This window comes from Eretmochelys imbricata, chromosome 1 (assembly GCF_965152235.1).
Source record: "Eretmochelys imbricata isolate rEreImb1 chromosome 1, rEreImb1.hap1, whole genome shotgun sequence".
NCBI classification, from domain to species: domain Eukaryota; kingdom Metazoa; phylum Chordata; order Testudines; family Cheloniidae; genus Eretmochelys; species Eretmochelys imbricata.
Genome location: NC_135572.1, coordinates 139,174,409 through 139,200,602, shown reverse-complemented (window position 1 = coordinate 139,200,602; position 26,194 = coordinate 139,174,409). Strand labels below are relative to the sequence as shown.

Sequence of the window (26,194 nt, the reverse complement as noted above, 5' to 3'; positions counted from 1 at the left end):
TTCAGACTAACACGGCTGTTACTCTGAAACCTGTTTTTATAGCCTCTCTAATCACCAAGTATTTAACATCTCACAAATGTTAAACCCAGTTGATGCACCATAACTCTCACATCTTCCTCTTGTAGCCCAATGCTAATCCTAAATACTATGAAATATTCTTCTTTACTGTTTATTAATAAACATAGTTGTTACACATTGCCTCTTGAGGGTCAGGAGAGGCAGCAGTAGCTATGGAATTGACCCTCTGAGAAGTTGTAATATGTGAGCTTAGTGTTCATGCACCATAATGTTTTCTTACATTAAAGATTTTTTTCCCCACTAATGGTTGAAAGTCTTACATTCATCAAGTAAAAATCTAAAACCATGTGATATTAAAAACTAATTTTTCCATTTGAAGACATTTTAATAAACAGTGAAGTCTGAAATATTTTTGGTTCTATAGTTCCAATATTTTACTTCCCATCAGTGGAGTGTAATGTGTCCTTCCTGGGGGGGTATGCGTGTGTGTGTTTTTTGTTTGTTTTTATTTATTTATTAAAGCAGTATTGTTGGGGACTGCATGTGCACTAGGGCCAGTAATAGGTGTGGGCCCAACCATCATTCAGTTCCTCCTCCTCCCTACATTTAAGAGAACTCCTTAGTGTCTGTCTCAATACAGTCTGTCTACAGTCCTTGTGTAAAACTTGTGTCTATACTGGTACCGTTTAGTCAGAATAGTTTGCCCACAGGTAAGTTTTTGGTAGTTTACCTTAATTTTTTTTTTCATTGGTCAAGAACTGCCTGCTGGTACCAGGGCTTAGGGATATCCCATACTAAATCATAAATTTTAGGCATGGCCACTCCTGTGAGGAAACAATACTGATTAACAATGGTATTTTAATACCACTTTTTGTCTTGGGAAGCTCCTTTCCCTGATACATACTCCGTGTACAAGTCCTTTCCCTTTGAAGGGAAGGAAGCTATGTCCTTAATGTTTTTATAGGACTGCTCCACGCAGTTGGCTGGCCACTGCTCTGCACAAGGCAGATTTCCCCCAGTTACTTTCACCTTAGCCTCAGGCTTCCAGATCCATTAGCTCCCAGGCTCTATCTTCAAAGATTCAGAACCTCCGGTAAAAGAAGCATTTCTCCTCTGAGAAGAGCAGGGGCAAATGCCCACTGGGAATTCCTAGTTAAAAGTGGTCCTGATTCAAGAAGACTCCAAAGCCTGATCTGTCTACTGCTGAAGCCCTGAGGGAGCATGGTCTTAAACCTTTGGTACTGTCTTAGCAATCAGAATCAGTTGCCTCCAGTACAGAGACCTGAGTATGGGCAGCTGCTATTTCACTACCCATCTTTTGGTCCTTTTTCAGCACAGTGTGGCAGCAAGGTGGGCAAGAGCTTTTATGATCTCCTCAGATGTGTAGCTGATTCCCTCAATATACCCTGGAGGAGGTACAAAAGACCTCATGAGCTCTTGGATATTCTTCCTGCCTCTGTGCCTGGCCATTTAGCATTTCCCTTCTACAAATACGGAGATTTGCCTAAATATATGGCAAACACCAGTGATGGTAACTTCAACCTTATAAAACAGATAAGAGCTATCAGCTGCCTTCCACTGGAGGAAAGTATACATGCACCCAGTACCTGGACTGCTAGTGGCTGTGGTAGCTAATGGAAAGAGCACAAAGCAGCCACAGATGACTCAATCTAAGTGGTTCAGTTTATTTGGATGGTTGAGTTACCCATCTGTAAGCCCACAATTCTAGATTGCAAATTATCAGGCATTAGGGGTAGAATATGACTTTAAATTACAATAAATATTTTGGACATGGACAAATTCCCACAAGAGAACAGAGGAGTTTTAAATCTTGGCTATTAACTCTCCCTCAAATCAAAGATGTCCATCCAGGCAGCTCCAGCTGTTGCCTCTTGACCCATAGTAAAGGCCATTGTTTTAAGGAGAGAATCCTGACTCCAGGATGCCCGCCCTGGGACCTCTGCCCCATCCACCCCCTCCCCTGTCCCCTGACTGCCTTGGAACCGGGCACCAGGGTCTCGTGGGCCACCGTAGTGGGTGCCCATCCCACCCCTAAGAGCCAGAGGGACCTGCCGGGGGGCAAGGTGGGGAGTCCTGGGGGTGCTTACCTGGGGCAGCTCCTAGGAAGCATCCGGCAGGTCCCTCTGGCTCCTAGGGGTGGGGGAGCATACCTGGGGGGGGAGCAGCCGCTCCCCCCACTGATCACATCAAAAGCGGCGCCTTAGGCACTAACTCCATGGGTGCTCTGGGGCTGGAGCACCCACGGGGAAAATTTGGTGGGTGCTGAGCACCCACCGGCAGCTCTCCACCTGCACCCAGCCCCAGCTCTCCTCACCTCCGCCCCTGAATGCCCCGCTCTGCTTCGCCACCCCTGCCCCAGCTTCCCATGAATCAGCTGTTTGGCGGGAAGCCTGGGAGGGCTGAGAAGCAGGCGGCGGCTTCGCGTTCAGGCCCCGGGAGGCAGAGGCGAGCTGGGGCCGGGAGCGGTTCCTCTGCACCGCCCGCCCCCCCACCCCAAAAGGTTCCCTGGTGTGGCGTGGGCGGCCCTCCTCGACCCCCCCCCCCCCGCCCCAGCTCACCTCACCTCCACTCCCCCTCTGCTTCCCTGAGCCTGAGCGTGAAGCCACCGCTTGCTTCTCAACCCTCCCAGGCTTCCTGTGCAAACAGCTGATTCGCGGGAAGCTGCGGGGGCAGAGAAGCAAAGCAGGGCGGAGCATAAGTCAAGGGCGGGGGCGGAGGCGGAGCAGCAGTGAACTGGGGCCAGGGGCGGGGAGTGGAGCTGCTGGTGGGTGCTCCTGCCCTGGAGCACCCACAGAGTCGGTGCCTAAAGTGCCACTTTTGGCTGGTTGTTAAATTTTTAGAAGCCCTTTTAGAACCGGTTGTCCCAACCGGTTCTAAAAGGGCTTCTAAATTTAACAACCGGTTCTGGCCCCGGCTCACGACTGCCTGTCCCACCACTCACACTGCCATGGCTAGGCTATTTTAGCACACTAGCTCCATCTCCATGAGCTAGGAATTACACCTGCAGCTCAAAGTATAGATCATAGAATCATAGAATATCAAGTTGGAAGGGACCTCTGGAGGCCATCTAGTCCAACCCCCTGCCCAGAGCAGGACCAATCCCAACTAAATCATCCCAGCCAGGGCTTTGTCAAGCCTGACCTTAAAAACTTCTAAGGAAGGGGATTCCACCACCTCCCTCGGTAACGCATTCCAGTGTTTCACCACCCTCCTAGTGAAAAAGTTTTTCCTAATATCCAACCTAAACCTCCCCCACTGCAACTTGAGACCATTACTCCTTGTCCTGTCATCTGCTATCACTGAGAATAGTCTATAACCATCCTCTTTGGATCCACCTTTCAGGTAGTTAAAAGCAGCTATCAAATCCCCCCTCATTCCTCTCTTCCGTAGACTAAACAATCCCAGTTCCCTCAGCCTCTCCTCATAACTCATGTGTTCCAGCCCCCTAATCATTTTTGTTGCCCTCCGCTGGACTCTTTCCAATTTTTACAAATCCTTCTTGTAGTGTGTGGCCCAAAACTGGACACAGTACTCTAGATGAGGCCTCACCAATGTCGAATAGAGGGGAATGATCACGTCTCTCGACTTGCTGGCAATGCTCTTACTTATACAGCCCAAAATGCTGTTAGCCTTCCTGGCAGCAAGGGCACACTGTTGACCCATATCCAGCTTCTCGTCCACTGTAACCCCTAGGTCCTTCTCTGCAGAACTGCTGTCGAGCCATTCGGTCCCTAGTCTGTAGCAGTGCATTGGATTCTTCCGTCCTAAGTGCAAGACTCTGCACTTCTCCTTGTTGAACCTCATCAGATTTCTTTTGGCCCAATCCTCCAATTTGTCTAGGTCCCTCTGTATCCTATCCCTACCCTCCAGCATATCTACCTCTCCTCCCAGTTTAGTGTCATCTGCAAACTTGCTGAGGGTCCAATCCACACCATCCTCCAGATCATTAATGTACCGTGTATCATCATTCTGAAAGGGTGATCAAGAGTTGCTCTGTTGTCAGTTTGCTGGATATATACCCTTCCTCTCCACCTATTGGGAATGGCATTTAATTTTTCCAGGAATCATAGAATATGACCGGTGGCCTACCTGTGCCTGAGAAAGAGCCAAAATTTACCTATGGACATTGCCAAAGAGCCACAGTAATACGTCAGCAGCCCCCACGTCAGCTCCCCCCTGCCTCCCAGCAGCCCTGCTGATCAGCGTCTCCCCCTCCTTTCCCATGCCTCCTGCGCCATGCAGGAGGCTCTGGTGGGAGGAGCGAGGGCATGGCAGGCTCAGGAAGGAGTGGGGGCCTTCGGGAAAGGGGTGAAGTAGGGGGAGGGCCTGTGGCAGAGCAGCGAGCACCCCCCAGCACATTGAAAAGTTAGCACCTGTAGCTCCAGCCCCGGAGTTGGGGCCTATACAAGGAGCCGCATATTAACTTCTGAAGAGCTGCCTGCAGCTCTGGAGCCACAGGTTGGCCATCCCTGGAATATGATATCAGACTGCTGGGTCCTAGAGTCTGTCAGATACTCTCTCGTATTCTGTACTATGCCTCACCCCCTATTCCCATCCCTTTTCCCTGTTGCATCAGGAGGTGAAGTCCCTTCTGTCTCCTGGAGCTATAGAAAGGGTTGTGTGGGGGTTGGTTTGTTTTACTTCATTTATTTCCTAATACCAAATCAAAAGCGAGTAAGGATGGTGCCAGTTTCTGGATTTGAGGGGACTCCGCACCTTCGTTTGCTTCTTCAAATTCAGAATGGTAACCGTAGCCTGCATAATTCTGTTGCTGGATCCACAAGATTGGTTTGCGACTCTTGACCTGCATGATGCCTACCTTTCACGTCTCCCTGTATCCCGGAACGCAGGAAGTATAAAATTTCATGTTGGACAGAATCATTATTAGTTCTGGGTACTGCCCTTCCATCTCTCTCCAGGGCCAAGGGTGTTTATCAAAGTTTTAGGAGGTGTTGCTGCCCACCTTGGAAGACAAGTTTATCTACATGACTGGCTCCAAGGGAAATCTCAACGAGTGGAAAGGTCCATTAATTAGATTCTTCAACTTTTTCTTTCCCTCAGCTTGAAGATCAACAGAGAAGTTCCTATTAATACCTATACAGAGGAAAGCATTCATAGGGGCAGCCTTAGACTTAACAGCCAGAGCTTATCTGCTCCAAGACAGATTCAAAGCCATGTCTACCCCCATTATTCGTCTTCTAAACATCCTCATACTATTGCACTTGTCTAAGTCTGCTCAGGCATGTGGTCTCCTTAGTGTTTGTCACAACAGCATACCAGACTGTCTCTACAAACTGTAGACAAAGTTGGCTAGAGTCAGTATATGTATCAAGCAGATACCATGCTGACATGCCTCTAATCCTTTGACATTTGTACATCACTAAACTGATGGAAAGAAACCAGCTCTTCCAGTCCACCCAATCAAGACTTTAATGATGGATGCATCCCTGTGAAAGACGGTTATGCAAAGATTAATTAGAGCTCAGAACAGTTCACAGAGCCTGCGTTGCATTGCTGCCAGGGATCTGCGGTCTGACAATTAAGTTCTGACTGACAACACAATGGTCACTTTATATATAAACAGCTGAGGGGGGGTGATCATCTTGATTACGTAAGGAAGCAGTTTGACTATGGAACTGGTATATTCAGCACTAAGTATCTCTCAGGGCAATACATCACACATGTCTACAGAATACACCTAGGTAGATAATTTTAATCAGCCCATGTTTAGGTCATCAAGCATTCTGTCTTCCATCGCATTTTCCAGGATTGGGGTCATCCATCAATAGACCTGCTTGCAATACTCAAGAACAAAAAATGTCTCAGTTTCTGCTCCAAGGGAGATGTAAAGTCAGATCCCCACCATACACATTCCTTATGCAGTGATCCCCACAGGTGATGTGCTTACCCTCTGATTCCCAAGGTGCTCAGGAAAATTGGAGAAGATGCTGCAAGGTCCTGTCTCTCTGAGGAAGTTTTGGTACCCAAAGGTGATGCTTCTACCAGTATGTCTACCAAAACTATTACGTTCTTTACCGGACTTACTATCACAGAACAACAGGAACACCTTACTTCTTTGAGTGATTCCACATGTCCATTCTATGGTAGGTGTTTATGCACTTCAGTGCACAGTTGTCTGAGACTTTTTACCCTTTCCAGTACCTGTCAAGGTGGGTTGAATGCCCTCTGCTGTCTCACAGACATAAAGGGCCGAGCCACCTCAGATCCCCTCCCCTCTCAGTTTTTTCCTGCTGCCCGTGACAATTGGTGGAGCTCCCTGTCCTTGCTTCTGCAAGTCTCTCGTTATCAGTGTACAGTTTCCATGTAGAGTTTAAAAAAAGTTTTTTGTTTTGTCTGTATAGGTTCTGTCACCCAGTTTGGATTACCAGCTCTGGTAATGGAGGTATGCTACACCATCCAGGTTTCAAGCCCTGTTGCTCTCATGGCAAGGCCATACCAAATAGCAACTCTCACCTCATCTGCCTTGTGTGTTTGGGAAGGCTTGAGAGTGAGAAGTGAGGCATTTGTAAGGGCTTTAAAACTTGTTCAAAAAAAGACAAGGCAAACAGGTTAAAATATCTGCTCTTGGAGTCTGTCCTGCAGCCTCCATCTGAGCACTTCAGCATTGGTCAGTAGCACACCTCCAGTGGTACCTGGTCCTGAAGAAGAGGCATTGGAAAGTGGATCCAGTTCTGGGGCTGTCGAGGGATTAAAAGAGGATGAGCTCAGCTAGGGACACAGGAGAGCATTCTAAGAGGAAGCACTCCCCAGGGTACACATCTAAACGGGAGTTCGGTGACTCTGGAGGGCAGTGTTGGCCTGTCAAGACCAGCTCCCGAAGCATGTGCATCGACATCTCCTCGCACCACAGTACCAGAGTATCTTCCTGGTGCCTTACACTCCCGTGTTGTTTGAGTGTGCAAGAGAGTTGTTAAATCTCTTGGTTCAACAGTGGTTCAAGAGTCTCACCTGGCACCAGTATCTGGGGTACCGCCCCCGGCACCTTCACCTCTGCACCAAGCATGCACCTCCAGAGGTGGCCATCAGGGTATCTGCGAGGCTGGTGCCATCTAGGGGAAAGCCCCAGATTATATCCCCAGTTCCCCTTTCTTCAGAGTATGAGCCTTCTCTGGTACCAACAGGTACGGCACCATCTTGGTCTTAAGGAGCAGCAGCATCCTCATCAGACTTGGAGGTGGGTTCCTACATATCCCAAAGTTTCTAAGATTCACTGTGGCTGGCTACCCATATCAGTGCAGTGTCTTCCCCTTTGGTCGCTCAGCTGATCCTTGTGTTTTTACAAAGTGTGAATGTAATTTGTATGTGAAATAATATAAAAAAGGCCAAGGTTTTCTGATGTCTAAATCCATATTCAGATGCCTAAGTGGTTTGATCTTTAAATGGACCGTGAAGTCCCAGTACCTCCCACTGTATGTGTACTGCATTTAGTTTTAAATGAAGTTGATGTTATAACTGAAGGCAACACACAAACTATTGGACCTGCTGGTGCTCATCACTTTTAAAGATCCAACCACTTATTGTTTAAGCTTCTCAGTAGGAATTCCAGACACTAACTTTAGATCCCTCTTTAAAAAAAGTAAAAAATGAATGGATTCAAACTTAGTCTTTCAGGATTTAAGTCAAACAAATAGCATTGGGTCCAAAACACCACATGCAACAAGGTATATTTAAATCAAGAGGTTTGTATATGCATTACAGCAGTGGTTTAGTGCAGTATAATTTAAAATGCATTTACACATTGGTTAGTAAATGTACCTGGTTAAATCAATTCTGCTACTCCTGCAGGTTACTACCCAAGGTGAAGACAGAGAAAAAGTGATACAGCTACCCATTCATTCCCTCTTATTTTCAAGGGAGCTGGGTGTAGAGTTTTTGGACCTCTCTCTCTGCTACATTAAACTATTTCCAGAAGAACCTCAGACACTCCTGGGGAGAGACGATAATAGTAATCAGCAGGCCTTTGAAATGGCAGATTTCAGAGTTGGGGTGATTTCCCCATTGGCCTGACATCGGTATTGATACCACATAAGGTTGCATGTTCAAATTTATAATTAGCTTAAGGGCTGAATTATGTTCACTGAAGTCTTATAGGAAGCCTGTACAATCCCTTGAGCTGCAGAAATGCACACCTGTAAACTGACAATGTAACACCACTTTGTTTTTTTAAGCTGAAAGAAACAGCAGCAGGTAATTATGAATAAATTGAAAAAAAAATGCAGCTATCTGAAAACTATATTTAAAACCTGCAGACCAGCCTTTCAAGAAAATTGAGAGAGCTCTGTGTAAGCGCAAAAGCTTCTCTCTCTCACCAACAGCATTTGGTCCAATATATTACCTTCCCCACCTTGTCTCCCTAATATCCTGGGACCAACATGGCTACACCACCACTGCATACAGCTCATGACCAGCCACACTGCCTAATTATGTTAATTGGATGCTTCAGGAACAATGGTCAGTAATTTACAAGGAGAGAAGGCAGTGACTGTACATGCCTCCCCACTTGTGTCTCTCAGCATTGCCTTGGCAGTTTAGCCTCCTTTTTGTGAATTGTTAGGATCAAAGCTTAAAAATTTACCTGATGCTTAAACCCAAGGATTAAGTCACTAGCCAAGAATCTAGGCGATCAAGCCCCCTGAAAATGTAAAGGAATAAGAAGTTGTGCACTGTATTTCAATTGAAACATTGTAACTGATGAAAATCTAGAGTGATGCAAGTGAATTGTATCATAGCTTTTCCTGCCTTGGCTTCATTCCCCTCTTTCCTGTGTGGATCATAATATATGTTGCCTTTAGGCATCTTTTCCTTTGCTTTGTCGTCTCCCTTATCTCCTTTCCCTATATTGTGTCAGTCTCATCCTCTCCCCCACTCCAAAAAAAAAAAAAAAAAAAAAAAAAAAAAATCTATCAGTACTATTCTTCCTAATGTATCCCAGCTGTTGGAGTTCCCTCCAAGACCTTTTCCATTCAGCTTATCCAGAACACTTTGTCCAGTTCTGAGAGAACACTTCTTCCAGTTCTCTGGGATCCAAAACACTTCAGTTTGACTCTAGATTTCATCACGCAGGTTCTTTTATTTGGCATACAAGCAAAGCTACACTGTTGATCAGACTCAAGCACAGGGGGTGAGTATAAGGCATACCACACATCCAAAGTTACACAGACAACCTCTTCCTTTATATACATTTACACATTACATTGCATTTGCTATACATTACAACACACATTTTTTGGCTTGGCTTGCTTTGCAGGAATCAATACCTGTATAGTATGCTTTGTCTATGTGCTGTTCAGTGGAACCTGATCTTTACATTCCAGGTTTATCTTGTCCATAGTCCCTACCATCAAGGTGTTGCTGCTTATCTTATCTAGCACAGACATCCTGACTCCAGAATACCGTTTGTCCAGTCCCTATTTACAACTTAACCTTCCATTCACTTTTCCAATTACGCCCACTAAGAAATGAGGCAAGTTACTTATGTCAAACCACGCCTACACCATCTGTCCCTCACAATAAAATGTAGAAATACCTAAAGCTAGAGGACTATTTAGCCAAAGACTGAAAAAACATGTCCAAGGGCAAAGTCCAGATAAGAAGCCAACCTCCCACCCCAGCTGCTGGAAGAAGGGACAGTGCTGGATTTCCTACCTCTCTGCTGTCCCTGAATCCTACTCAGGGACTGCATGTTTCATACAGACATTCAACTAGTAGAGGTCTAACATTTGAATCCTCTCTCACCTTGCTCTGGCTGTGGAAAGGGCAGTTTCTTGACATTCCAGGCCTACAAGAAAGAGGGGTTTCCAGAAGCACAGACTTATAGCTGCTGAGAAATCCCATGAACCTCTATTAATTTTTCTACTAACTTTTTCAAAAGAGGAAAGTATGTGAAGAATCTTCTGAATGCTATGAGAGATCAAGTACTCTGAAGTCAAGACATTCCAAATCTTAAGGTGGTTTTGGCAATGTTAACCAAGATCCACACATTTACATTAGGCAAAAAACCCACAAAAATCTTAAAAAGTCTTAAGGTATAACTCACAAGGTTTGCAATGTGCCAGTTCACATATCAAATGGTTATTCATCTTGTGCAGTAACTGTGGTTCTTCGAGATATGTAGCCCTATGTGGCCTAAACTCTAGGTGTGTTATCGCCCCGTGTCTTTGATCGGAGATTTCTCATAGCAGCATCCATTCGGCCCCCCACGCGTGCTAGTCAGCCCCATGCCCCATGCTGTTATGTAGAACTGCATGGGTGAACCACACTCAGTTCCTTGTCTATTGTGAAGCCCCATAGCAGAGAACACCAAACAGAGGGGAAGGAAGGTGGGTAGTGGAGTGTTCGATCATATTAAAGAAGTTCTGTAATAAAGTCACAAATGAGTTTGACTCCCCATAGTTTAAGTTCCAGGGTATTACTAATTAAGAGGTCTCTTGGTTTTTGGTCTCTTGTTTTTACTATTTCTCTCCCTCTGTGTGAAACTTGCAAGCTGCTAATTGTGTTAGCACATCCTAAGACAGAGTCTGTTCTCAAAGCAATACTTTGTAACAACTACTCACAGAGAGACTCAAAGTGATACTTTGCAACAACAAACAGCAGAGAGACTCCCCGCCCTTTTGTTGTATTTATCTCAATTTGTTAACAATTGTGATTAAAATAGATAGAGGATGTATGTGGATGGATGCTTGGTGTGGATAATAAATGAATGACCAGGAAGGTGCCAGCCTAAGAATCCAGGGTTGAAGAAGGCATCAAGTGGAAACAACCAGAGGACCCCTGGAGGGCAGACTGGAATCCACCCAACAGCCTCAAGGATGGGAGAACCGAAGAACAAGATAACATCTAGCAGCACGGAGCCGTCAGGAATGTGCCATCTGCTGACTGATTCATTAACAGCATGATGAAGCAATTCCCATATAGACTGGCATAGGAATAAATTCCTATAAAAATGGGCTCTAGAAAGTGAGAACTTTGGGGTCTGATTCTGCAAACCAACTTCCAGGAGCATCAGATGAGCACCTGACAAGGCCCTGCTCCCTCCTTGTATCCAGGCCACTTGGCCAGTGGCTTGGCATGAGCAACTCTAAGGCTGGTAACTATGATAACCTTGCAGAACCTCTGTGTGTGAATATGAATGAATGTGTGAATAAATATGAAATTGAATGGAATGTTATAGCTATAACTAACTGCTTACTATGATTCTTTCTCTATTCACAATGAATGTGACATTTTGCCTCTTCCCCTTTAATAAGATCCTGCTGGTTTTTATTTTATTGATATAACAGGAGCACCCAGAGGGACATACATCTCAAAGAACCACAGTTACTGCACAGGGTGAGTAATTATTTCTTCTAAGTAGTGTCCCTATGGGTGCTCCACTCTAGGCAACTATCGAGCAGTACCCTCTAAGGTGGAAGGGGCTTCAGAGTAGAGTCCAGTATGAAAGAAAGTACAGCCACGCGGAACACAATATTGGAAGCACAGTCGTGAGCTATTGCATAGTGTTCAACGAATGCATGTACAGAAGCTCAAGTAGCAGCCTTACGTATTTCAATAATGGGCATGTTTTTGAGAAATACCATAGAGGTGGAAATGGACCTTGTAGAGAGTATGTATGTCTGAAGCTGCTTGAATATTACAAGAGTCGTAGCAAGAATTAATGTACTCCGATATCCACTTGGAAAGTCTTTGATTAGAGATTGCAGATCCTATTGATCTATCTGCGAGCAAGAGAAACGCTTTGGGGATCTTTCTGAAGGGTTTAGTCCTATCCAGATAGAAGACCAGGACTCTCCTGACAAGGGTGTGCAACAGTGCCTCTTGAGTATCTAGGTGAAATTCAGTGTGGAAGACTGGCAAGTGAATGGGTTGGCTAATACAAAACCCAGAAGAAGTTTTAGGTACAAATTTGTGATGGAGTCACAACATTACCTTGTCCTTTAAAAATACTGTGAAAGGGGGGAATGCCATAAGGGCCACCATTTCCCCAACCCATCTTGCCAACATAACAGCTATCAGGACTTTTGTTTTCATTGATAAATGGAGCAGTGAGCAGGTAGCCACTGGTTCCAATGGTGGTCTTGTCAGGCATTTAGGAACCAGATTGAGGTCCCAAACAGGACGACGATGCTTGACTGGTGGATAGACATTTCCAAATGCCCTGAGAAACTTCACTATCCTTTGGGTGGACAAAAATGGAATAATCCTCTTGTGGAGAATGGAAAGCCATGATGACTGCCAGGTGGACTGTAATGGAGCTCAGCAATAGCCCTGAACTTTACAGTGTTAGGATATAGTCCAGTATATCTGGCAGCAATGAGGTCATCAGTAGAATATGTCTGAGGTCACACCAACAGACAAATCTTGTCCATCTGAGAGTATGTGTAGTGAGTAAAACAGTATGCTCTTTACCTTCTCTGAGCTGGTTATCTTTAGTCCTGTGAACCATCCACCAACCATGCATTGAAACAAAGTACTGAGAGATTGGGGTGAAGGATCCTCCTGCCTTGCTGAGAAGTGAGGAGGTGTAATGGGGAGAGAGATTGGTGAGCAAATGACCAACTGTATTAGGTAAAGAAACTGCATTTGTCTGGGTCAGGTCAGAACTATTAGGATGACTGGCTTTGTCCTTTTTTATTTTGAACTGAACTTTGGCTATTAGACTATATTTGGCTATTAGAGTCGGTGGGGAATGCATCCAGTAGATCCGAAAACCAACGCAGGTGAAAGGCATCCCCAGGGATCAGTGACCCAGTCCCCCTCTAGAGCAAAACTGGGCAAACTTCTTGTATATCACTATGGAAAACAAGTCGATCTGGGGGGTGCCCGAGTGCTGGAATATGTGATGTAATATGCTGGAATCTGTTTCCCCACGCGTGGTCTTTGAAGAAGTGCCTTCTGACTGTATCCACGGTCACATTCTGAACTCCTGGAAGATAGTCATCACAGCAGCCTGATTGCGTATGCACCAATTCCAAAGCTCGTCTGTCTCAGCGCACAGTGAAGGGGAATCTTGCTTCTCCTTGCTGGTGGATATAATACATGCATGATATGTTGTCCATCATGACCTTTATGTGCTTGCCCCTGATTAATGATAGAAACTGGAGACACGAGTATCTGACTGCTCTGAGTTCCAGCAAGTTAATGTGTAGTGCGGTCTCTTGCGATGTCCACTTGCCCTGGGCCATGAGTTTCCAGATGTGCTGCCCACCCTAGCAGGGAGGCATCTCATTGTGACAACTGTTGGGGAAGGACATGCAAATGGGACTCCTGCACACACGTTGTGATGGTCTTTCCAGCTACTGAGGGATTGTTTTATGCAGGTCGGTATGGAAAAAAGCATATTTAAGCTGTGTCTGTTTGGTGAATAACCAGTCCTGAGCCACCCTTGAAAGCAGCGCATTCAAAGTCTTGTCTGGTCTATGACAAAAGTACTGGCTGCCATGTGCCCCAATAACTGGAGTTTGGGGGCTGAGCTGCATTGTACTGGCTGTGTTGGAAAGGGCCACAAACTTGTGCAGAGGAAGGTAAGCTCTTGCTGTTACTGAATCGAAATGAGCTATGAATTCTAAGTTTTGCACAGGGGTCAAAGTGGGTTTTTGAATGTTTAATTGTAGACCCGAGCTGAGGAAGAGATTTATGGCTTTGGAAGCTGCCCATGATGTGAGTTCCAGGGAGGGACCTTTCAGCAGCCAATCGTCCAGTAAGGGAACACTAAAAACACCCTTCTTACTGAGTTGGGCTGCTACCACTGACATGACTTTTTAAAATATGCATCCTGAAGGTTGAGGGCTGAGAACCAATCTCATGAGGGAATTATCACTGCAAGTGTCACCATTTTGAATGTGGGTGCCTTCACATAAATGTTGAGTAGCCTCAAATCTAGGATGGGTCTCCCACTGCCATTCTTTTTTGGTGCCAGGAAATAGCTGGACTAAAACCCCTTTCCTCTGTACTGCATGGGAACTGGTTCTATAGCACCAAGTGTAGGAGAGAGACTATTTCTTGATGAAGCAAGCTCTCTGAAGAGGAAGGAGGGTGGATGGCAGAAGAGAAGTAAAATGGATGGTGTTCCCTTTGGAGATTATCTCCAAAACCCATTTGTCTGTGGAGATAGACTCCCAAGCCCACCTGAAGTGGTAAAGGCAGTCACTGAAGGGAGGCAGGTGAATTGGTGCAGCTGGTAAGGATGAGGATGGTAATTCAGACTGTTGACTACCCCATCAAAATTGCTCCTTGGAGGTGGAAGGGTGCGAGGTTGACTGTTTCCTTCTCTGGAATTTCTCTCTTTTGATATGGTTCACATAGCCTCTGGGAGGTCAGGAATTGGGCAGGACAGGATCTCTGAGCCACCTGGGACTTGCTAAACATTCCCTTGTGTATAAATCCCAACAGAATGAAAAGTAGCCCTAGAGTCATTTAACGTGCACAGAGATTCATCTATGCTGTCGGCAAACAGTTTAGACCCATCAAAAGAAAGGTGTTCCATCATATTCTGGACCGTTGTTGGAAATCTGGAGACTTGGAGCCAGAAAGCCCTTCTCATAACTACTGCTGTAGAGATTGAACAAGCAGCACTATCAGCAGCGTTGAGGGAGGCTTGTAGATGTTCTGGCAAGTATCTGGCCCTCCACAATAATCGCCTGGAATTGATCGCTGTGCTCCTTCGGTAGGTGGTCAAAGAGAGAGTTCAGTTTTGTGCAAGTTACATGATTATATTTTGCCATAAATGCCTGTTGGCAATTCTAAATTGTAAGGAGGCTGGTAAGATTTTCACTTACCATCTTTTTCATGGGGCGTGGATTTAGCGTGGTACTGCCTTCCACCTTCATTAATTGTTTCAACCAAAGAATTAGGAAAGGGATGAGAAAATAAAAACAGTCTTTTGCTAGAACATATTTCTTATTCACTCTCTTGCATGTAGGTGGAATGGTAGCTGGAGTAGCTGACGATCTTCACTTGGTCCAGAATGGCCTCATTGACCAGCAAAGCTATGCAGGCAGCTGAGGGTGAACGAAGGATATCAAGTAGCTTACGATGAGGTTCTTCGGGAGAGATCTGCAAGGACTCAGCAACTCTCTTGGCCAGATCCTTAAACTGCTTAAAAATCACCCGCCAAGGATGGAGGAGGCGGCACAACTTCATCTGGAGATAAAGAAGAGATGTTGGCTAGAGGAGAGACCATTGGCTCTAGCTTCCAGCTCCAAGGTTTCTTCTTGAGGATCAGTCTCCTAGAGATAGCAGGCAACCATCATTGCTTATCTCTGCAACGGGTGATGCTCAAAGCCCTAGAAAATAGCTGGTGATAAGCTGCCAAAGGGTCCCAGTATAGCCAAGGAAGTGATGAATGAGGCATAGGAGGGGGCACACATAGGTGCTCATACCAGCAAGATGGTGGTTGCAACTTTGTGTCACAAGTGGTCAGACTCAGAGACTTCTAGAAAGGGGCCTCTATAGGGGTGAGGAGAGCCCTGGATCAATAATTGGGAAACTGAAGCAAATTCTTCATCAGAATCCCTTTACTCAAACTCACTATGGAATGGTGGCAGGCCTGGAGAAATTTGAGGTGAAACTTCTTGGTACCAGGTGAACTTCTGGCAATCTCAATGTCCTTGGTACTGAAAATATGTCAGAGCCGAGCAGCAGTGAATCAGCTGTCACAGGTACAGCCAGGTCCCAGGGAAAATGAAACTCCCATGATTCTGAGCATGCTGTCAGTACTGAGTCCATGGTCTGCACCAAGGTAATAGTGGCTGAGGGCACTGAAGGTACCAGAGTCTCATCTGCTCCAAGGGAAGTACAGTCACACCCAGAGTGGGCTTCTTTGGTACCGAGGAAGGAAAGGATGAGCTCTTCTTGCTATCTCAGTCTGCTATTGATACCAATGATTTCTTCAAGTCCAAGACTTTGCAATCTTTCGGTCTAGCAGTACTCTCAGCGGGTACCTGATTGGAGAGTGGATGGTGCTGAAGTGGCTGAAAACACTGACAACCTTGGCTTTTTTGAGGTAGATTTCCTGCCTTGTGAGCATGGGGCACAGTCTTTTGGAGGACTGATGAGAGGAGTCGAGTCTTCCTCTTAGGTGGAGAAGTGCAGCTCAGATACAGTGGAGGCAGCAGAGACCAGCATACAGAGGGTCCCTTTGCCTGTGTCAGAAGCTGGGTGTAGGGAGATCTCCGTTCATTAGGAGATGAAGTTTGATCACCCTGTTTTTTTCTAGCTCTAGATTTCAGTGCCAGACAGAAGTTGCATATTACCCAGAAGTGAGATTCCCAAAAGTAAGGGATGGACCAGGACTGCCTGTCGCTTACTGGGATTTCCTTCTGGCATGACAGATGACGTTTGAAACCAGAAGAACTGGGCATAAACTCCCAGTGAATGCTATATACTAATATCTAATGATTTAAATATATTTATTTTAAAACTAGGAAGCTAAAGTTACTACTACTTACTATTTACACTTACAACTACCTACTACAATAAGAAACCAGGACACAGTTGAAGTAATCTCAACAGGGACAACTACCAGAGCTCTGCCTCAGGCCGAGGCAGTTGAGAAGGAACAGAGGACCGTTGCCCGCCCAATGCTGTATAGCAATAGAACGGGACATGAGGCTAATTAGCATGTGTGGGCCGAACAGACACTACTATAAGTAATCTCTGATCAAAGGCACAGGGGGTGCTAGCATACCTAGAGTAGAGCACCCATAGGGACACTACTCAAAAAACCAGCTTTCATTTACAGAATTTCCTCCCTTAAATGCCAGATCTAGCAATTTAACTTTGTAAAAACCCAATACATATATGTAATACTTTACAAACTCAAAGAATTCAGTGCTCTAAACTGATCCCTGATAAAGTCCTCAGTTGAAACATGGCATATGTACCAGTTCAGCAACAGTAGCATAAGCCTCCCTTCTAAATTGCCTCATCAACATGCTGCAGCCCTCACCTGGTAATGACAACTAAGCTGAGTTCTTTCCACATCCAATCAATGTTCAGCTTTTAACTCCTTTACAAGAAAGGAGTAGCAACTTTGATCACCAACATGGACTAGATTTGAACCAGCACCTTAAACACATAAGACCTTCTATCCTATTACTATACCTCACCCATAAAGCTCTGGATTTACACTGAAATATTTCTGAAGATGCAGGGACCAACAAAACAGAATTTTAAGGTAGCAGTTAATTTATAAAATAGCGGAGTTTAATTTTAAAGCTATATTATTCCTTAATCCATTTTGCATCCTAGGGAAACAGGTATTGACTTGATTCACACTATTTTGTTGTTGTGTGAGAGTGCCTGAGTACTGCTTGTCTGATCAAGAGAGCATTTTTGATACCAGGTGACAGGATTGAATCAAATTGTTTCAGAACTTCACTAACACTTCTCAGAGTAACAGCCGTGATCACTTTAGATAAGCTATTACCAGCAGGAGAGTGGGGTGGGGGGAGAAAACCTTTTGTAATGGTAAACACCCATTTTTTCATGGTTTGTATGTGTAAGAACATCTTCTGTATTTTCCACAGTATGCATCCGATGAAGTGAGCTGTAGCTCACGAAAGCTTATGCTCAAATAAATTGGTTAGTCTCTAAGGTGCCACAAGTACTCCTTTTCTTTTTACTAACACTTCTGTATCTTTTACAAGTTTCACCCAAATGTAGACATATCTGAAAAGTATTACCTGGTCCCTTTGCAAGCCTTTCCATAGAGACCCCAGTAGCCTAGCATGAGACTTCCTGAGTGTAGAGAGGTTGGGAATTTTGAAGATACACTTCCTTGGATCCTCAAGAGTTAGCAGTCTTATTCACACTAGAACAGTATCCAAGCAGCTTCTTGCTCCAGGAAAATCACTGAGCAAGACTTACACATTTTATTACACCATTCAGTTGGACACTGCACACTACTGCGTCTGGAAAGCATTATGGACACTTTGGGTGCTATTACAATGTAATAGTCTTATTGTGCAGGAACATTCCTCTATGTAGTGGTTGATTAAGTTTGCATAGCTTGTTATGAAAACAAACTGTTAAAAACACCACCCAATCTGGGGGGCCTAAAATCCTGTTTTCTTTTAGCTGGCACAAGGTGACAAGACACACAATCACGCCAACCCACTCCCACAAGCAATAGAGTAGCATATAACTATGACTATTAAAAATAATGCAATTTAGCGAAGTAATGAAAAAGGTAACTGATGTTTGTAGTGAAGAGATTCAAAACCTCAAAAGTTCTCCACTTCACATTCCAAGCCTCTAATTTATTAGAAACTCAGCCCATTTGTGCTCAGTGTTGAACATAACTAAGATTTCCATCAAAGAAACAGCAATTCTGTGCTTTAAAAAGCTCAAACTTCAAGACTGCTGTTTGAAATTAGCAGTTGCCATTTAACCTGAATACATTTAGGACTGGTCTACACCTAAAACATAGGTCGACCTAGATACATCACTCAGGGCTGTGAAAAATTTAGCTCCCTGTTTGACAGAGTTAGGTCAACCTAACCTCCAACTGTAAATGCAGCTACTGCCTCTCAGAGAAGTGGATTATCTGCATCAGTGGAAACACCTGTTCCGTCAATGTAGGAAGAATTTATGTTACAACAGCATAGCTACAGTGCTGTTTGTGCCACTGTAGCATAGATATACCTTTAGTAGTTTCAAACTTCACACCTCTAAATTCTCTCCTGAAGCTCCTAACAAGTGTAGCAAGAATGCCAGACAGCCCAAGTTAGGAATGAATATGTTCCAAGAATAAAAGAAAAACACAGAGTCTGATATATTAAGCATACATATTTACTTAATCTATACAGAATCGAGTAGATAAAATTTCAGATTCACATTAGTGAAAAATCCCTACAAAATGTTTTTGAAAAGCAAAACAAGACTGCCTGTTCATTTCTCAATTTTTTTTCTCATGAAAGCAGACATGGTTGTAAAAATAAAGCAGTGTGTTTAGCACAAACTAGATTTCTGCATCACTTTTTTCACAGTTATTTCCATCTACAGTCTGAAGAGGTAGATTTTCTGCAACACCTGAGAATTAAACTGTAATATAACCAGGTGTAAGTGGAATAAAGGAAGGACAAAACAGATTTGAGAGATACAGCCCTAACATAGTTGTGTACACTACTACACGTATTTGGGTCTTGCATCACACAATTTAGCTTTTATTTTTTTGCACCCTAATCATGGGCCCAACTAACAATTAGGTGTACACGTCAGAGGCTACATAAATTTACAGCCCAGATTAAACAGTTGTGGTAGTGGAAGATACACAATACAAGTTTCCATAAAAACCCTACTGGAACCAGTTTGGCTGAACAGTGGCAGTGCAACAGCCTGCTGTATGGCAGATCAGTGAGAGTGCTGGGCTTATCCCTTGCACTCTTTATAGCAACACCCCTTTGGTCAGTGCATGGAATGACATTAACTGCTTTCAGGAAGCCACGTGCAGCCCACCTTTGCTAGAGGGAAGGTTGGTGTGATGTGGGACCTCTTCAGGGTCACACAGAGACAGGAAGAAAGTCCCAGATTCCTTAAAACCCTTTACTGGAGGCATTCTGCTTCATTTACACATGCAAGCCAGTAACTACGTATCATCTGCACTGCCCTTCCATTTGTCTCTCATATCTTTACAGCCCTTGCGGCAGGGACCAAAGTTCACTCCTGACTACACACAGAACACACATTATAAAAAGAAATGTGGTTATAGATACAGGAGAACAAATAATACATTTTAAAAAGAGAAAACTGCACTTTCCACTTCACTTGCAAAATGTGTACCTTTTGCCAAGGGTATGTTGTGCTGTAATTGATACATTAAGATCTTCACTTGCCCTCAGGAAAACGATTTCACGCTCACTTAATTTATTAGCTGAAGACCAGTTTTGGCAGAAATTTAAAAACTTACTTCTGTTAGTTTTTTGATTCCATGACAACACTCAAAGTCAGACAAATCATTTGATGAAGCAACTTTGGAAGGATGTTTCTTCTTTCCAGTATTTTTGTTGCCATGCGGTTAACGTGATTAGTGTTTCAAAGCTGAGTCCAACCTCTCTGACTGCTCACCTCTACCTTCTCATTACTCACCATGCATGGACCACAAATACAAAACAGACTGTGCAAATTGAAGAGAAAAAACTGGCCAGTTCCCAATTTATGTCACTCATTTGCTACACAATTTAAGAAATGTCAGTTTGATACAGTTTTGTTCAGTGGTATGAGCTAAAACACATTTATCAGGCTTTATACAACCTTATTCTCTTTATAAGACATCTACATTATTTCAATGTACACCATTACATCAGGGAAGGGATCAAGAGCTCAGTGCAGCCTGAACATTCAAGTAATTTAGCCACTGAACTGCCAAAAAGAACAAAGGGGACGGGGAGGGAAGCTCATTGAAAGTTATGTGCTTGGTTCAGAAATCCCCCACTGAAGTTAAGTGCAAAGAACATTAAGTACCAGAAAAAGCTACACGTTTGTATCTCTTAAAATAAAAGTGATAACAACTGAAACTAGAAAGCGAAATATGTGGGCTAAAGTTAACAGTAGCTTGTTACTTAGCACATGACCTGCCTACACTACCTGCCTTGCTAAAAATAAATGTTGGTCCCAGCGAACAGTTCCCTTAAAAATTTGATATCCAAGTTTTCAAAGTGAAACACTGTAGTGCTCACAACTGCAGTCCATTACATTTTTTTAAATGTAATTTTTTCTTATTTATGGCATATTAGTTTAACATGAAACCTCTGAATTACCAATTTTACCAGGCAAGCAGTAGGTACCAGGAAGGCACTCTGTCTACTGATCAGTGTCTTTTCAGGTTAGGTGCGTGACAAGTTAAATGTTTTACTTTGGGAATATATTTGAATCCACATGATCAAATATTAACTGTGTTCTTTACAGATCCTTAAATATATTGCATACAGTGCTAAGTAAAGAACATCCAAACCAAAAATTGGTGTCTTAAGCACTGCATGCAGTAAGCATCTACAGTATCAACAAATCTATAAGAACTCGTTTGAAAATATTATTTAATGCAACTTCTCTAATCAGAAATAATCATTTTATGAATTCTTTGCAGTGCTGAGGCTTCATGTTAAGGGACATAACATGACTAACACTTCTGCAGTTGTGTATATTCCATTACAGATAACTTCACTCCATAAACACTCATTCCTGTATGCTTTCTTTGCAAGTTAAATTTAACACATTCACAGGGAGGGCAAATATAGTCTGTCTGTGAGTTAACCTTAGAGCACAACCCTGAGAAGTTTGCAAGAAAGTTGTACACCCTGTTTTACCAGCTGAAAATTAAAGTATGCATATTTGAAAGCTGTTTTTGTCATACCACAACTACACTAAAACCCTGTAAAATATTCTTGATCATATTCTGGACCCTTATTTTCATATATAATCAGGTGAGATAGTTGAAGTTTCTACTGGCCATTAGATGAATGGATGTAGAGAATTGACTGAAGAGTTTGGTAATTACATTAGTATACCAAACCTTACTTCAGTTAACAGAAGCAAAATGTTATTTTCAAACCAATGAAGTGACACTCCTGTCACTTTTCCCCATCAAATGTTAAATCTTTACACAAGTCTTAACTGATATGGTGAGATTTGTGTTTAGGGGAGAGGAAATGCACATGCATTCTTTATGGAAAAATATTTTTTTAAAATGAGGCAGATGTGCAACACAGTTGTGGAAAATGTACAGATTACACTATTCAAAGCTGCTATGCAGCTTCCTGTACCACATAAGTCCAGTAGTTCTAAGAAAATACATATATGGTAGAAAAAGTAAGAAAATTTTCACCACAAAACCAATAGTTACCACCAACAGAGAAAGTTATACACAAAATATATCTCTCAATACAGTGTTTACACTTCATTTTAGTCAACAGGAACAGGACTGGTGGAGACAGTCTTTTCAGAGCCATTTCCTTCATTTGCTGCATTTGATTCAGCATCTGATTGGATTCCTGGTTCTGTGTCAGTGGAAGTTCCCAGCTCCTCATGGGAATTGAGAGTGCATGACTGCAACACCTGCACTGCTAGATCCACATCTGCTTCTTTTACAGAAACCTGTTCCTTAAGGACTTCCACCTTCTCATTCAGCTCATTCCTCTCCGTCTGAAGAGCCCTGCACAGCTTCTCCAAACGCTCCAGTTTTATTTGAAAGCCTTTGTATTCTTTGTCTCTAACTGTTTTCTGTAAGGGATAAAAATAAACAGAGACTAACCCAATAAAGTGATCGGGGGGGGGTCGGAATATTTATTTCTTTTAAAAAGGCACTACTTTGACAGGCAGAGAGATTAAAGTTGTCCCTTTAATCCCTCAAAAAGGCACAGCATATATAGCGTTGGTGCAAATTCTCAGGCTGCCTCCAATGTTCTAAACCAAAGGGTGACCACATATAAGGGGTTGACAGGCCAGTCTGCTGAGATGCAACACAGGGTACTACATACTGCCATCTGTGAACAAGTGTTTTCTAATGTGAACAAGAGCCCACTAGGAACTCACTGAGACTAAATCACACAAACCAAACAGCTTGTTACTGTTCAAGACAACAGTTATGGGGATATTACTTATGGAACTCAGCCAACTTTAGTGAATGGGTACCAAATATTTCTGATTTCAAGCAGTTTGTACACAAACATATATACCAGATTTCATGGCAGAAATGGAACAGAAAGAATACTAACAGACATGGCAGAACTACACTGACCCCTAGTTGTAGCTAAGTGAGTTTTACAACTCCCAGGATTCTGCAGGCTTCTCAATCTAGCACCTGTCCCAGCATTTAATAGACATAAATAGTTTGTACCATTTTGCCGTAAGATCCTACCTAGTAAGCAATAGGTTAGGGACAGCAATTCCTATGCTATGCTTTTGACTGACTAGACATATGAAGATCAAATGTCATGGATAGCAATTACAAAAAACAAAATTCATTTTGTGCCTTGAAAAGGATGGTAAATTTACCTGGGAAAAGTTATTTAAAGAAGCAGCACAAACTGTTAGTAATTAAAAAACAAAAATTAGTTGTATAGTTTGAACAGCTACAGAGCATTTCTTGACAATCTCCAGCTATCTAGAAATGAAGGGCCATGTAGAGGCAAGCCCTGCTTGAATGTTACTACACAGTTCCTTAAACTATGAAGATTGTTACCCACCTCTTCAGCCATTTGCAAAAGAGCTTTGTTGTTGTTTTCCCATTTTGTACGCCACACTATTGTTTCTTTTTCCAGTTTTTTTATCTTCTTGGTCATCTAAAAATATAGTAAAGCTAGTTTTATGACTAGGATCAAAATAGAGGTAACCACATATTAAAATGTTTTAGTAAGTTGCTCGAACTGTAGTTTTCAAAGTAATCTTATAAAATAAATGTACAGGAAAGGGTTTCATGTCAGTCCTATGAAAAATTATTAAAATCTTAAACATTTAAAAATATTACTTTTAAGATTATGGTGATTATAAAGATATTTCCATCCTCCCCCAAAAGCGTCTACAATCAACTTCTCCATTTACAAACAAAAGTAGTTCGTAACTAAAGTATTGCATATGACAATTTTTTTTTAAAAAGCTGTTTTCTGCTTTTAATATTAGCTTTTGGAATCAGAACTTGGCATGCAGTTATGCAAGTTTTCAGAAGAATGGATTGCATCATGTTCTTCCACAGCTATGCTGATTTTTTTCTCTCTCAGTAATCAGACTGGAATCAAAGGGAGATAACTAGTTCTAACGTGCCATTTTACAGTTTTTCCAGCTACAACTACTTTTAAAATTGCATTCAAGTCTATATCCTCTTCAGGGATTTTAAGGCCTAATAAGGAGCCAAATTTTTTTTCCCCTAATATTTTTCATTAAATTCTAACAATTATATAAAAGTACCTTTTCCATTTCTTGTCTGAAGGTTGTAAAAAGTTCATTGCTCTTTGCCATGGTGGTCTGGAATTCTTCAAACTTATCCATGTAAAGAGAAAGCTTTGGGAAAAAAATAATTGGAAATATTTAATCTTTAAACTGTAGCGATATTATCACACGAGCAATCTTTATTAAGGTACTTCAGAAATTTCAGCTAGTAGTAATTCAACAAAGGTAAGAGAACAATATTTACGTTCCCCCTCTAATCTATCAGGTAAATTTTCACCTAAAGCATGTATACATGACTATAAAAATAGATGGTTACTCAAATTGTGCATGGATGCTGAGCTAGGGTTATCTTTATAAAGCAACAGAATATATTCTAACAAAAGTTAGGCATTAAGACATGGTTGTTATCTCAGTTAAATGGAAGTTTGAAAGAGATGCATTTCTAACTATGTACAAATAAAGGTAACAGCTAAAATTTGAAAAATTAAGCACAAGTTTAGGTGTAAATATGTAATTTAAAAACTAATTAAGATACAAAATATTGAACAAGGGAAGGATTAAAACACCAAAGCAAATTAGGATCAGACGAATAATAAAAGTTGAAGTAATCATAGGTGTGAGATTTAGTAACAAACTGCAAATTCTACATGTGTAACAGTGAGATTGGATTTGAAGTGACATCCTCCTCCGAGGCTCTCAACCACATAGTCTTGTTACTAAAGATATGGCTAAGAAACAATGAAGGTTCTGATCCTACGAACATGAATCGAAGTGGGGACTTGTTTGGGGCTTAAGTTATCCTAACAAATTTTCACTATAAGTAGAAACTCCAAGGAAGTGAGATCGGATAGGGAATAAACAAGCCTTTTAATATCCTTGTTTACACATCTTATAAAAGACAAACTGGGCAAGGGAACTAACCATTATTTGGTAAGGACAATGAAGTAGCCTCATTCGTGGAATTTCTAGTAAATACAACATTCTATCCAGAGGACAGATTTTGAATCTGCTGTTATCGGAATAAGCAAATTAGGAGTCCCACAGCCATTTTTAGCAGCTTCCCACGTAACCTGAAAAAACTTCAAAGCAGCAAATAGAACTCCCTCTCAGTTCTCTTGCAGTCAAATCTTATCACAGCTGGGGCATATTTTGCAAATTTTAGGTTGGTAGAGGCATGATCATATCATTTCAGCACAGGGACTGAACACACAAAACACTTTCCCTCTCCAATTTGGCAGAAGGGTCAATCAGGAATTCATCCAGATCAGCATTTCTTAACAGGTGAGCGGTCACTGGGAGGAGGGAGGGAAAAATCACCCACAGGGGGAAAAAAAAAAAAAAGAGGTGTTGTGAAATAACCAGCGGGGTGGAAGCCACAGACAGGACAGGTCCTTAGAATATCTGAAAGTCTAGTCTTAGCACAATGGATGCAGTGTTCTTTTAAATTAATGAAACAATCTTAGCAGTTCAGCATCTACACTTTCCAGTAATGTGGAGGGAACTAGGAGCCCCAAATAGCAATTTAAAGAAAACCTTATTTTAAAAAAACAGTATCTCCAATGTACATATAGCGAGAAGTGTTCATTGAACAGACAATTGCTACCAATTTAAGTTTCCATAAAAATTCAATATTTCCATTAATGAAAGTTTAAATTTGCAATTTTTTGTACTTCCTCAAAATGTCAGGTTTGAGTCAAAACCATAAGGATCTCTTGATATTTTCATTGTGGAGCATCTGTATTGAACAGTACATTTACAATTTTTATTAAGTTACCTGCTGTTTTAGTTGGGCTTCCTGCTGCTTCATCTGCTCACATTTGTGTCTGGACTCAGTAGCTTCTTTTAATAGCTAAAAAGTGGAGAAAATGGCACTGTATTATTGAACATTATATCGAAGGGCAAAATTTTAAGGATAATGTAAACGGGAATAAACAGTTACTCACCTTCTTGTAGCTGTTGTTCTTTGAGATGTGGTGCATATGTCTATTAAATTAGGGGTGTGTGCCTTGTGCATCAGTGCTGGAAAGTTTTCCCTAGTGGCACCCACAGGGATGGCCATGTCTGCACCCAGGCATCCCTTGAGCTGCAAGCACAAAGTACATAAACGGAAGAACTGCACCACCCACCCTTCAGTTTCTTTGTACCAGAATCTTGGATGATAGACTCCAATGCGTTGGAGAAGGAGGGTGGGTTGCATAAAGGACATATGCAGCACATCTCGAAGAAAAGTTACGAGAAGGTGATTAACCATTTC

The 26,194-nt window shown here is 42.6% G+C and overlaps 1 protein-coding gene across 1 annotated transcript in view; it reads right to left on the bottom strand.

The window, feature by feature from the left end:
• Positions 1 to 18,833: 18,833 nt before the first annotated feature.
• TXLNG (taxilin gamma) overlaps positions 18,834 to 26,194 on the bottom strand; it is a 53,667-nt gene continuing 46,306 nt past the window's right edge. Inside the window, exons 7-10 of the mRNA XM_077816339.1 lie at positions 25,715 to 25,789; positions 23,959 to 24,051; positions 23,241 to 23,336; positions 18,834 to 22,275 (exon numbers count right to left, since the gene is read on the bottom strand). Coding sequence (XP_077672465.1) covers positions 21,958 to 22,275; positions 23,241 to 23,336; positions 23,959 to 24,051; positions 25,715 to 25,789 — 582 coding nt within the window. The 3' untranslated portion in view covers positions 18,834 to 21,957. The remainder of the gene's footprint in view (positions 22,276 to 23,240; positions 23,337 to 23,958; positions 24,052 to 25,714; positions 25,790 to 26,194) is intronic.